The 14,357-nt window shown below is 37.4% G+C and overlaps 1 protein-coding gene across 5 annotated transcripts in view; it reads left to right on the top strand.

The window, feature by feature from the left end:
• Window positions 1-13,840, top strand: part of ogdha (oxoglutarate dehydrogenase a) — a 50,732-nt gene extending 36,892 nt beyond the window's left edge. For all 5 annotated transcript variants that reach the window (XM_051903443.1, XM_051903442.1, XM_051903444.1 and 2 more), the window contains 17 exons: window positions 6,214-6,360; window positions 6,485-6,575; window positions 6,750-6,929; window positions 7,891-8,019; window positions 8,101-8,280; window positions 8,385-8,537; window positions 8,620-8,722; window positions 9,096-9,224; window positions 9,310-9,460; window positions 9,657-9,784; window positions 9,895-10,073; window positions 10,188-10,259; window positions 10,376-10,501; window positions 10,633-10,705; window positions 12,150-12,313; window positions 12,423-12,577; window positions 12,667-13,840. In XM_051903443.1, the coding sequence (XP_051759403.1) occupies window positions 6,214-6,360; window positions 6,485-6,575; window positions 6,750-6,929; window positions 7,891-8,019; window positions 8,101-8,280; window positions 8,385-8,537; window positions 8,620-8,722; window positions 9,096-9,224; window positions 9,310-9,460; window positions 9,657-9,784; window positions 9,895-10,073; window positions 10,188-10,259; window positions 10,376-10,501; window positions 10,633-10,705; window positions 12,150-12,313; window positions 12,423-12,577; window positions 12,667-12,787 (2,281 nt within the window). In that variant the 3' untranslated portion in view covers window positions 12,788-13,840. The remainder of the gene's footprint in view (window positions 1-6,213; window positions 6,361-6,484; window positions 6,576-6,749; window positions 6,930-7,890; window positions 8,020-8,100; window positions 8,281-8,384; window positions 8,538-8,619; window positions 8,723-9,095; window positions 9,225-9,309; window positions 9,461-9,656; window positions 9,785-9,894; window positions 10,074-10,187; window positions 10,260-10,375; window positions 10,502-10,632; window positions 10,706-12,149; window positions 12,314-12,422; window positions 12,578-12,666) is intronic.
• The last annotated feature ends 517 nt before the right edge of the window (window positions 13,841-14,357 follow it).

Genomic DNA, 14,357 nt, shown 5'->3' with positions numbered 1-14,357 from the left:
GCATGAGGTATCGACATATCGCATACACAAGCATTTAAATCTTCTCAATACGAACCCATAGACACTAAACATGGCATAATTGAGGTTACCTTAAATGTATCATAAAACATGTGAATACAATACTGAGTACAGTACAACAAACAGTAATAATGGATACCATTTCCTGGGGATATGCATGTTAATTTATAGAACAGTCTGTCTATAAATTAATGCAGGAAAGTCTGTTTTCTGTGGGAAAGATGCAGGAAAGATGCAGGTTTTCTGTGTGTCTCTTTGCTCTTCTCTGCTCTTCCATGTGGCAACCAACATTCTTTAGCGCAATAAAACTTGTAACTGAGAACTTCTCGGGGGGTGGGGGACAGACCCCAGAGTGAGCTTTAAACCATTATTGGTTAACTATAACAAATAATTGTGTCTGATTTGTCTTAGTTGTTACAAATCCGTATAAAACGTGCATATAGGTACGTCCACGACTGTGGAGATGACGAGTCAGCATCGTCAAATTCATCACTGCAGCCGAAAATACAGATACAGCCGAAAACACTAGTTTATCAATTAATTATTAAAATGTTAAAGCAGTCACCTTGCTGTTTTTCCCTGACACTACTAAGTTATGTTACTTCCACTTGCTTAACCAACACAAAATAGGTGTCATTTTAAAGCTAAGGAGCTGTTTACACAACACTGTTTTCAACTAAAAATTGAACAAATTGAATGCCTTTTGGTGGTTCATTTACACAGCAACTGTTTTGGGGCCTGAAAACAGGTTTCAAAGTGCAAGTTTTGAAAACAATACCGTTATTGTCTCTGTGTAAACTACAAAAACGCTAGTATGTGAAAACAGTGACGTCATGCACATGCGTATTATGTGTTCAGTCGGGTAGTTTTTCTTTACAAAGTGACCTCTCCAAATACTGGCCTGGAATGCATAATAGAGCGTTTTTAATCATTTTTGGGGATCGTTTTGACATAGTCGTTGTCTGTATGTGAAAAACGCTGTTTCTGTTTTTATTGCATTGCTGTCATGTAAACGTCCCCTTAGCTTGGCTTTACAGTGAATATAGAGAATATGACCATCACTTAGCAAGCACACAAACACAACATAAGACAATGGCTGCATCCAGTGCTGCCTTCGGAGGATGCATTGCCAGGTAGGAAGGCATCAAGGCATGTCTGAATCCAATGTTAGCTTCACTTCCTGTCTCCTGAAATACCTTCATCTAATCGATTTTTGAAGGCAGCATGTATCATTCGCTGCCTTTGATATCCCACAATCCTGTGCATTCCATTCTGTGACGGTTAAGCTTAGTGATGGGAAGTCTTTTCTGCAAACTGTTTTTTTTGTTTGTTTGTTTGTTTGTTTTTTCCAGACAGTTTTTCAATGAACTGGTTCAAAAAAGCGGTTCACTAGTTCTTTTACGTCCTCACATAATGAAGTCATTCGCAATGATGCAATGACGTCAATTCTATCATCCCAGCAGATGAAAATACTCTCATACACATTCAAATAAAGTAATTTGTAATCATAAACTTCAGTTAAATAATAATCATCATCATCTTTAAGTTTCTTACATTTAAGTTTTGCTACTAAAGCACCCAATACAGGCACTGATGTGCAAAGTGGGTGTTTTACATGTCTTAAAGATATATTAAAAAAATAAATTAAAAAAAGTGAAATAGTCTTTATCAACTTTTTACAGAAACCATGATCCAGCTCATAAAAACTTAAAATATATCCTACATACACAATAGTCAATAGTAAAATTCAATTCTGGTTCGACCAGTTCAATAAAAACAACCAGTTCAAAAGAACCAGTTCAAAAGAATAATTCGTTCATGAATCGGACATCACTAGTTAAAGAGATTTCTTGATATTTTGAAGAATGTCGGTAACTAAACAGTTGATGTGCCCCATTGACTTCCTTAGTATTTTTTCCATACTGGTTATTTTCCATAATGGGTTTAGTTACCCATATACTTCAAAATATCTTCTTTTGCGTTCTTTCTTAACCCTCTGGAGTCGGAGGCTGATTTGGGGGCCTGGAGTAGTTTTGACATGCCTTGACATTTGTGCTTTTTTCAGTTGTTTATAAACATATTAATTACAAAAGTTACACTGTATTCAGCACAAACTAGGCTACAATAGTATGTGAGCAACAAGTATGTACATGTTTGTATTTTTGAGAGTATTACGTATGCGTGGTTTTTGAAAAAACAAAAAAAATAGGTCACTGAAATAAGGCCTCAAAATGCATACTAAAGACTTTAGACTAAAATATACAATTCTGAAGAGTTTTTGCTTCAAAATAATGTGGAAATTATCCTGCCTACTCGGACACAAAAAACAATGTATTGATTTTGAATTTCTAAGACACTTTGTTTAGGGAGCTCGTATGCGAAGAGGCGTGAGTCTTCATGAATAATGCTGTGATTCACACCTGAGGAGATTAAGACCCTGCCCCTAATGAGCCGCATAATGAGCCATTAGGTCAGGAATATGACTGAGTCAACTAAGAAAGAATGCAATGACAAAAGACATATATCATTTTTTGTTTGAAGTTTATTTAAAATATAGTTAACTATATAAATGAAAGTCAAAGACACAAAAAAGAAAAAGAAAAAAACTTTCCTGCTTCCAGTCAGTGATCTCGGTATCATATGCATGCAGTCCAATGTGGGCCAATATCTGGTCATTATGATTCTCAAATCTGTGAGATAAAAGAAAAAAAAAACCCTCTGTGAGCATGCTGATAACAGGATCATATCAGCTATTGTATTAACGTTAATATAATGTCCACTCTTAACAGAAAACATGATTTGATGCATGCACGTATTATTACACATCATGTGAAGAAAATTTTGTATAGGCCTATATTTTAAATTACAGTACCAGTCAAAAGATTGGATGCATTACTATTTATAATGTTTTTGAAAGAAGTCTCATGCTCATCAAGCCTGCATTTATTTGATCAAAAATGCAGAAAAAAAACAGCAATACTGTTAAATATTATTACAATTTAAAATAATGGTTTTCTATTTTAATATACTTTAAAATATAATCTATTTCTGTGATGCAAAGCGTCTAAACATTCATATTACCTCTATGGCATTTTATATATTATATTTGTTATATTATAGAGCCTAAATGTTAATGTGCAGTTTAATAAATTGCTAACACATTTTAAGTATTTATTACGTATTTCAGTCGATTTCACTCATCTCAGTATAGCAATACAGTTTGGGAAGAGCCATGGCAATTTACTAATGTAAGTCGATCTGCCCCATTAATTCACACTGAGACACACAAAACTTGCAGGATTCATATTTAAACATTTTTTGTGCGGATTAATATTCACAGACACTATATCGCAATTAGAATAAAGAACTAAAGAATAAAAAAACGTACCATTCACAATCACCAGCTCTTCCACTGAGGTAAATCCTTTTAGAATTATTTGCTCAAAACGATGAAAAGTAGCCTACATGAAACTGACCAAGCTTGATGCGTTTTTCTGAGCTGACGCGGGCGTTCACTCTGTTGAATGTATTGCCTCAGAATTTGCGTCTGAATAGCGCGCCCGCTCTATAGGTGTGGCCACATTAGCGGATAATGAGCTGACTCGCAAACGTCTGACAACCTTCTTTTCATACAGATTACATAAACAGAGAATGTTTATTTTCGATTTGACTCACATGATTTAAAACCTGACATTTCAATGTTTCTTTAGACATATGTCTAATTTTTTTGTGATTAGTATTCACTAAGTTACAGTTCATTTTCTGAGGACTGTCAGAATGGACTTCCTTCAGAGGGAGACAACAGATCACGCATCATGTTAGTTTTCTTTATTTTGCAAAAAGCACAACATTTTGTTTTTACTGTGAGTGTACACAAATAAAAGAAGACATTCTATAGTTTCAATTGATATATTACTTCTGTCTCTACGACAAAAAATGACAGAGTATTTTAAGTTGATTTTGCTGCTATGTGAAAAAAATCCAGCAAAACGCTCTGGCACGTTTCCCGACTCCAGAGTGTTAAGGGTGAGTAAATGATGACAGAATTTTAATTTTTGGGTCAACTATCCCTTTAAGCTAAAAAGAAAGATGGTGTCTGAAAGTTGTGGTTGGTGGTCAGTTTGTGACAGTTTTGACCAACATTTTTCACTTTTGATGTAATTTCTAGCAAGAAATTACTATTGTAGTAATTAAATATTTGTTTAGTTTCACCAAGACTCCCTCTAGTTTGCTGTAGAACTAACCTTTGCGCGCAAACTCTGCCTACAAAGTCATTGCCTGGTAGGGCAGCGAGGCAACAAGTCAGCTGCCTACGTTTTCAGATGCAGCCAATGCAAAGTGACATGACATGCTGCTTGGCTAAAGCTATAGGACTTCTGGGATCCAATCATGACGCAGTGTTTTCTATCATCATTTGAAAGTTCAACCAATGGAAACTAGATCACGGATGTGGTCGGTGGGTATATAGGGTAGGGAAGATGTTTAGAGACCAATCGGACACTGTTTTACAGCTAGAGCACGCTTGGATTGGTTTGATCGCTCAGATTGATAGGTCTTGATTTACCGTGCACCATAGAATAGGAGCACACAGCTGAAAGCTGAAACAACGCTGGAAGATCATCACACATCAACCAGGATCTTATTACTTGTTTATTCTATGTACTTTTATTGTGCCGTTTACACAAGTAACTAGTTCTTATATTCGGTAAAAATTACTTGTTTGGAGGGTTTTTTGGACCCTTGGTTAATTATGTTTCGAAATAAACGGCTTGCCTGTGTGATAAAGTCACATTAGCTGCCACCGCTGGGGAAGCAGCACTGGCGTACACACACACACACACACACACACACACACACACACACACACACACACCCCTGCATACTTACCTCATTCATTCTCTGTATCGTTCCTCCCGGCCGTTGCCGCTATCATAGTAGCGGGTGCACACGCAATCCCGAGAGCACATGACGTCTCCCATGACGTTCTCCCATTATGACGTCCGCTTATGACGTCACGGCCTGGTCGCGCCGGCGCAGCACAACCGGAAGCTGACGAAACCATTGTCTAATGTGAATGGGTGTTTGACTGGGTATTTAAATGTCCAGATTATGTGTTAAGTGTATTATGTGTGAATGGATTATGTGTTTATTAGTAATATATATATATATATATATATATATATATATATATATATATATATATATATATATATATATATATATATATATATATATATATATATATATATATATATTTAGGAATTAGTAATTGTTGGTTGTTATATTGAATATTAAGTATTTTGGATATGTATTACATGTTATATGTACCCAAAGATGGGGTGGCCCAAAAAGGGGCGGGGTTTGGCCTATATAAGCCGGGCCAAACCAAAAGACAGTACTTGTTTACCAAGTCGACACAAGAGTGCTACCGTGGTGCCTCGAGCAAACCCCAAACCCAAACCCTTTTTGTATATTGTGGATACCTGTTTATTGCTTGTATATATCGTTGTTGGATTATTTTCTGGTTTATTTTCCCTTTTTGTTGGTTTTTAGTATTTTTGTCATTTTTGTGGACACTTGTATATATTCTTCACAGTGGACTAACTTTTTGGCACTGTAAATAAACTGCACTTTGCACAAAAGTGCTTCTGCGAGTGAGCCATCCTTTTTTCTTTTTACATCCCCTCACGGACTCACATTTCCTCCCCGAAGGCGAGCTGGTGGGCTCGTCTTCATCACAGCCTGCCTAATCCATTGCATGGCTTGAAGACATTAATACACTTAAAATACGTAACTACGGCAAGCTCACTTCATTTTTTATCGTGTGTCTGCTGCACGTGATTTGCGCATGAGAACTACACACGCCAATAATGACCTTGCTTAATCGTCCATCGATTAGTTTTATCAATTAAATTGTTAACGACAATTAATCGATCATGGATTAATCGTTAGTATCCCTAGTTGTCGTTTGCTATTGCTGCAATCTCGTGTGTGACAGGTTGTCCTGGCTTTCTGCCAATAAACACATCATCAGAGAAGAGAAGAGATGTTACTGCAAGATGTAGGGGAAATTATTTTGATTAAAAATTACGAGGGCACAATTTTGATTTCATGTTGACTTAAAAAAAGATGTTGAAACTGATATTTGAGGTTTACTGCAACTCTGTAATATATTACACATGCTGATTTCTGCAGGTTTGAGGAGTTCCTGCAGAGGAAATGGTCATCTGAAAAGCGCTTTGGACTGGAGGGCTGTGAGAGTCTGATTCCTGCGCTCAAAACCATCATTGATAAATCCAGCCAGAATGGAGTAGATGCTGTCATCATGGGCATGCCTCACAGGTAGAGGAAGAGATGCAAATGTTTGGAGGGGGAAAAGGGAAAATAACTGATATTACAGTGGCTACATGCTGTTATGGTGATTCATAGAATCAATTACAAACTCTCTTTCTGTCTGTCTCTGTAGAGGGCGTCTGAATGTGCTTGCCAATGTGATCCGTAAGGAACTGGAGCAGATTTTCTGTCAGTTTGACTCTAAATTGGAAGCTGCTGATGAGGTCAGTGACATTTTTTTGTCTGCATATACTTTGTTGGATCCTCGTGAACTTAATTCATCAAACATAGTTGTTTGTATGTTACATAATATTATATATATATATATATATATATATATATATAATATATATATAATATTATGTTTGTTCTGATGATTGTATTGGTACCTGTAACAGGGTTCAGGAGATGTCAAGTACCACTTGGGCATGTACCACAGGAGGATAAATCGTGTGACTGACAGGAATATTACTTTGTCATTGGTGGCCAACCCTTCCCATCTAGAAGCGGTGAACCCGGTGGTGCAGGGCAAGACTAAGGCAGATCAGTTCTATTGTGGAGACACAGATGGCAATCGGGTGAGACTTAAAGTGCATCAAACTAGGGCTGTGACAATACTGTCATATACATTATTATTCACAAGTTTGGGGTAGGTAAGATTATTCTCTTATGCACCCCAAAGCTGCATTTATTTAATCAAAAATACAGTAAAATATCATTACAAATTAAAATATTTTTTTGCTTTGTTTTTGAATTTTCAACATCCATTACTTAATCCTTCAGAAATCGTTCTAATATGCTGATTTGATGTTCAACAGGCATTTGTCAGGGGAGGGGAGGGGTGGCTAATATGACAACGTGTACAAAACAGTAATGAATCGTTCAAAAGTTGGAAAATTCCTGTTTATTTTTATGTATCTGCTGTCAGACAGCCATAACGCGTTGCTGCGGGTTTGCATCTTGCGTCTTTTTTCAGAAATGATCAATGTACAATTTTCACCTTTGTGTGTGGAAGTGATAATCACTCTTTTATGTGTTAAACACAATCTACTAAATACAGACTTCATTATAAAGACAACAACAAATGGAAAAAAAAAAATGATAATCTATTATTTTATTTTTGTGATTTATTTTTCTTAGTATATCCCATTAACAGGTCCTTGTGTAGAAATTTGTGTTCATACATATAATTTTTTTAGTTACAGTACAATTAATGAAGCAGGTTGTCTAAATAAGCATATCAGTGCCATCTTCTAACACTCAGTAAAAGTTAATCTTTAAAAACACTAATAATTTAATAACAATGTAAACTTTAGCCAAATATCTAAATGAATATCTATTTTTCATACTGTACATTGTAATGCCTGAATTCACTTGTAGATCTTATACAACTGATTTTAGTATTTTATTTTAAGCAGAATTTTAATATCTGTACATCCTTAGTACCTTTAAGATGTATTGTAAATGGATCAGTTATGGCTCAGATTTGTTTTGAATGATATACCCTGATTCGAACCAACTGCTGTGTTTTTGTATTAGGTGATGTCCATTCTGCTCCATGGTGATGCTGCATTTGCAGGTCAGGGCATTGTCTATGAAACCTTTCATCTGAGCGATCTGCCCTCCTACACCACACATGGCACTGTGCATGTGGTTGTCAACAACCAGGTATTTGTGCACAAACAAACCCATGCGTGACGTACCGTTCCCTACCAGATGTCCTCTTAATACCCCTCTGCATCTTCTCAGATTGGTTTCACCACAGATCCTCGTATGGCACGTTCCTCTCCATATCCCACTGATGTTGCCCGTGTGGTCAATGCCCCCATATTCCACGTCAACGCAGATGATCCTGAAGCTGTGATGTACGTTTGCAATGTGGCCGCAGAGTGGAGAGCCACCTTCCACAAAGATGTAGTGGTAGACCTGGTGAGAGATAGTGTTTTTTGTGTCTTTTATATACACTTTTATCATTTATTGTAATGTTTTGGGAGTTTGTGACATCAGTAAGGCAAATGACTTCTTTTCTTTAGGTATGTTATCGCCGTAACGGCCACAACGAGATGGATGAGCCGATGTTCACCCAGCCACTGATGTACAAACAGATCAAGAAGCAGAAAGGAGTTCTTCAGAAATATGCTGAGAAGCTCATTGCCGAAGGTGCTGTCTCACGACAAGAGTATGAGGTCAGTCAGTCCTGCCCAGATCCATTTAGCTGTCTAGTATCTTCAGCTGTCTTTATAATGTGTTTCCCATTTCTGTCCATAGGAAGAGATTTCCAAGTATGACAAAATCTGTGAGGAAGCTTATGCTCGCTCAAAGGATGAGAAGATCCTCCACATCAAGCACTGGCTGGACTCCCCCTGGCCAGGTGTGTGTGAACGTGTATATTATTGAATTAAAAAGAACTGCATCCTTCAATTATGAAGCCAAGATAAAAATAAGTAAATAAAACACACATGGATGATTCATTCACATTAAGATATATAACATGCAAATAGGTTAGTTGAATTTCCATTTTATCTCAAATTAAAGTGATTTATTAAACCTAAAAAAAAAAATCTTTACACATTTATCTCTGGGTGCATCTTCCTGTGGCCATCTGAAAGTGGGCAGTTCAGAATAAGTTGCAGTATGTACCAGACTTTATGATGATAGTCAAAAAAAAAAAAAAAAACAAGCATTTTGTTGCTGGTTCATTTGTTGGTGGATCTTACAGCACAGTCATTGTGTTTGGTGTGCAGGTTTTTTTACTCTGGATGGCCAGCCCAAGAGTATGAGCTGCCCGTCCACCGGTCTGCCAGAGGAGGAACTGACCCACATTGGTCAAGTGGCGTCATCAGTACCCGTAGAGGATTTCACAATTCATGGAGGTACACTAGACATACAAAATAGTATGTAAATATGCACACATTTCATGTTCTGTTATGATAATGCTCATCTTCCCTTCGTGTACAGGTCTGAGTCGTATTCTGAAGGGCCGTGGTGATATGATCAAGAAAAGGATGGTGGACTGGGCTCTGGGAGAGTACATGGCCTTTGGCTCTTTGCTCAGTGAGGGCATCCATGTGCGTCTTAGTGGCCAAGATGTGGAGAGAGGAACTTTCAGGTATAAGCAACATTCAAAATCATTCAATATTCAATTTTCAAAATCATTCAAAATGTCAGAATTACCAGAATAATATAATTATTCAATTTTTTGTTTGATAGACTATTTTATTTTAGCCACTATTTCAAATGCAGCATTATTTTGGATTCCAGCTCAGTGTAAGAGGTTACTGACCTGTTGTTTGTTGCATTTCCAGTCACCGCCATCATGTTCTCCACGATCAAAATGTGGACAAGAGGATTTGCATCCCCATGAACCATATATCCCCTAACCAAGCCCCGTACACTGTCTGCAACAGCTCTCTGTCTGAGTATGGAGTTCTAGGTATTCAGACACTCAGAGTGCATGTTAAATTATCTCTGCATTTAAATAAAAAAAGGTTGAGGACGCTCATAGAAACTTGTTTTCTTTCATTCTGTGTGACTTTTTCTTAGGCTTTGAGTTGGGCTTTGCCATGGCCAGTCCCAATGCTCTGGTTCTCTGGGAGGCCCAGTTTGGAGACTTCCATAACACAGCTCAGTGTATAATAGACCAGTTTATCTGCCCTGGCCAAGCTAAATGGGTCCGCCAGAATGGCATTGTCTTACTGCTGCCACATGGCATGGAGGGGATGGTATGGCTATATTACCCACAATTCATATCTCCATGCTCCACTTTTGCACACACTTACCTGTGTGAGCTGGCTGTAAAGGAGTTGAAGATCTTCTTTCATTTTGTTCCTTCACAGGGTCCAGAGCACTCGTCTGCCCGTCCAGAGCGCTTTCTGCAGATGTGCAACGACGACCCAGACTTTAACCCTGTAAGACGGGCTACCTGACATGTCTATAAACATTTATATGGTGTTGGTATAAGCAAAGATTTCATAGCCGTTCCCAGAAAGAATATATCGATATGTACCTTTAATTTCGACTGCAGAAAATCACTGATGACTTTGAGGTGCGTCAGCTGTATGACTGCAACTGGATTGTCGTAAACTGTTCAAATCCTGCCAACTATTTCCATGTGATGAGGAGGCAGATCCTTCTTCCTTTCAGGAAACCTGTGAGTTCAGCTGTCTGAGAGCATCTGGATGTTCAATAGTTCATCAAATGCATTATTGGTGTTTAAATGAATGATTAGAATTTTTAAATGATTTATTTTTCATTTTCTTTTTTTCTTTTTCCTTTTTTTAGCTTATTATCTTCACCCCCAAATCTCTGCTGCGTCATCCGGAGGCAAAGTCTAGCTTTGACCAGATGCTACCAGGTCAGAAACTGTTTCTTTCTCACTGTCGATTTTAGGGGGAAGATTTTAGAGAGAACAGTTGTGCCACTTTGGGTTGATGGCATAAACACATGAGAAGGAAAGTTTTCATTAGTGGTCTGCCAATATGGATTTTTTTTTGATATGTGATATCTTGGAGAGCAGGGTGGCCAATGGCCAGAAGAAAGCCTATATATCGCGCTAATTTAAAGATTCTATATGATGCGTGTAATTTCCACAATTCAGTTTCTATATATTTTACATAACATTTACTTAATTAATTAAGAAGTAAATCCTTTAAAAAGTAACTAGATAAAAAATAAACCTGTAAAATAAACAAATTTAAAATTCTTAACACGTTGAAATAATAAAATGCAAAAAAACACGCGAAATTCATCATTAAAGTAATTTACGTCTTGCAGTTAGATGATCTTGGGAGTAAGGAGTTTATCACACTGAGCATCTACAATGGCACAAGCACATGTAACCCTGTAGGCGAAAATTTTTATTCTTACCCTTTAACCCAATTTTGCTTCTCTGTTTGCGATCAGATCATTTTAAGCCACTGAACTCAAAAGCCACCTGGAAAATCTAAAAGTGGATTTAAACATTTTGGAACAGACACATTTTTGCAGAATTTCTCCATGGAATCTTAAGAAACCCAAAATTCATTTGGGTTTAGCAAGAAACCAAAAATCAAAAACTTATCCGAATGAATATCAGCAACAATTTCTTGACATAAGAGAAACATTCCCACAGCATACCCCAATATATACAGATGGATCTAAATCTCGAAATCAAGTGGCAGCAGCTTTTGCAACTAATCAACTATGTCAGGGTATACGTATCCCTGACCAGAGTACAATCTTCACTGCAGAGGCAAAAGCTCTATTATTGGCATTGGAGTTCATTGAATCAGTTATTATTAAAAAATTCTGTTGTGAAAAGTTTCATTCATCAAATCATGCTTTGAAGCATTGGAATCTATAAAAAGTGATCACCCAACCATTGTTAAGATTTTAATTAAATTGTCATCTCTTGAACCGCAACATTTTAATATTATTTTCTTCTGGGTACCTGGCCACTCAGGAATCTCTGGTAATGAGGCAAAAGAAGCATTATCAAAAGAATCAGTAAAATGTTCTATACCCTTTACAGACCAAAAACAAATGGCAGTTGGAATGGGATCAGTGCTAAACAAATTACATGAATTAAATCCGGATGTTGGAACAAAACATATATTCCCTTTTAATAATCACTGGCAAGTCATAATGGAGAAAATAGAGCGTCTCCCACACTTAGATATAACAGTGGTTCAGGGGAAGCTAAAGGAGGGTTTAGAACAGGGCCATTTGATTGTCAATAAAGGTTTCTGGAGTGTCTGTAATGGATGTAAGATCTCTCCTGTTATCATTCTAATAAACATTAAGCATGCGTGTCTCTTCAGGCACTTATTTCCAGCGTGTGATCCCAGATGATGGACTCGCAGCTCAAAACCCCTCAGAGGTCAAGCGCATTGTCTTCTGTACAGGAAAAATCTATTACGAGCTTACACGTGAACGCAAAGCACGCAACATGGAGAACTCTGTGGCTATCACTCGCATTGAGCAGGTACCGACGTCTTCAGTAGAAAATCAACAATCCTTGCTTGCGTTCTTTCAGTAAAGGCCTGTATAAATTGTAAAACGGTGGACTGATTCACGCTTTTGCTCCTTCCCAGCTCTCTCCTTTCCCATTTGACCTGGTGAAGGCAGAGACTGACAAATATCCCAATGCTGACCTGGTCTGGTGTCAAGAGGAGCATAAGAACCAGGGATACTATGACTACGTCAAGCCCCGCATGCGCACCACCATCAATCGTGCCAAGCCTGTCTGGTAAACTCTTGTCTTCTCATATAGAGCTATGACACTGCAGGTGCTCTCACAGATTCTCACAAATCCTTACTCTGTCGTTCTGTGCACAGGTATGCTGGCCGTGAGCCTGCCGCTGCCCCGGCCACTGGCAACAAGAACACCCATCTTCTGGAGCTGAAGCGTTTCCTCGACACTGCCTTTAACCTGGACGCCTTCAAAGACCATGTCTAAATCTGTCCTCCAATCAACAAAGAAAACAAACTCACAAACACCCCATTCATCCCGGCAACCAAATACACTACACCAAACCATTTTATTCATCCCATAAATAATAGTAATACAGTTTATCCTGTGTTCAGTATCATGTATCCACAATTTTCAGTTCAGTCTTTTTTTACCGTTGTTGCCCAGTTCAACAACACCAAAATATAATAAACCACAGAAATAAATAAACAGCACAAATTTAATAATGGACCTAATGTATTTTCAACCAAAGCACAGTTCAAATCCTGTTAAGAACTTCCCCGTATAGTAATCTGCATCTTTGCCTCCAATCTCACTTTTTCCTAAGATTTCATGTAGGATTGTCATGAATTCTGTATGCTACTTGCATCCCAACTTTCAACGGCTATATGGCTTTAATTTGTATGTTTGTGTTTTCTTTTGTTTTTTATTTTGTTAGAATAAGGGAGAATTTTGGCACATACATTTGCCGTGTTTCATTGGTGGACAAGATTGTAAAGTAAGTGGTAAAAATGACACTTTATCTGTACCTTTGCACTGTTTTCTGGTAAGAAGAAAAAACAGTTGGTTCTCTCAAGTGGATGTTGCAGTTGTATGATTGTATTTATGTAAAAATGACTTTATTCAGGGGAGGAAAGGCTTGATGTCAAAATCAAGACAGTGTGAAAAATTCTTTGCGGCACATTTACACGTACAATATGTGCCTCTTTTCTCGTCCAGTATCATCTATAGATTGCATTGTATACTCTGCACACTTGGCTAATCATTGATGCAGCCTTGTGCAGATAAAAATCCCTTCTTAACCATCCTAGCCATATGATAACTTGTGCCATACAGCCCAACCCAGCAGCAGGAACATTTAATATGGCAAGACAGACAGAATTACACCTGTTTGCGGTCACTCTTTTAAATAGAAACCAATTACATCTTTTTGGCTTTTTCAAAAAGAAAGCAAATTATTTTATTTATTTTGTTTTTTGAGGAATCAGATTGTTCTTGTAACGGTTTAGCTTCATACAATAAACTCATAATCGTCTCAAATTCCTGAAGTTATTCATTTATTACTAGTTACAAAAACTGGATTGTGTGTTATGCAAGTTGGCATGAATTTTTTTTGAGGATGACACAACCTATGCTAATAGAGTCTAGATCAGTGGATCTCAACTTAGCCTTAGCCTTTTAGAGAGAGAGCCTTTTGTGTTGGACAGTGGGGAGCCTTAAAGTCAAAAAGGCTGAAGAAGGCTGTTCTAGATCCATGGTTTCACCGAACAACAAGGTTTTTTGTTTTTTTTTTTTGTTAATATTAACCCTTATGCGCTATTCGTTTGGGGTGTACACTCGTGCTGTTTGGGGTCTCCAGAGACCCCAGGAAACACAATTTTTGTTTTTTGTTTTTGTAAACAAATGTAATTTTACTCAGTTTATTAATGTTTTTACTCCACATTTGTGCAGTTTTTGGAGGATTTATGTTATTTTTTTAAATTTATATAAATACATTAAAAAAAAAAAAAATTTTTTAAATAGGTTTTTATATAAAATTCACTTCATAAAAGACCCA

The sequence above is a fragment of the Ctenopharyngodon idella genome, chromosome 8, assembly GCF_019924925.1.
Source record: "Ctenopharyngodon idella isolate HZGC_01 chromosome 8, HZGC01, whole genome shotgun sequence".
NCBI lineage: Eukaryota > Metazoa > Chordata > Actinopteri > Cypriniformes > Xenocyprididae > Ctenopharyngodon > Ctenopharyngodon idella.
The sequence above is the reverse complement of the archived record's forward strand: the minus strand, read 5'-3'. Positions and strand labels throughout refer to the sequence as shown.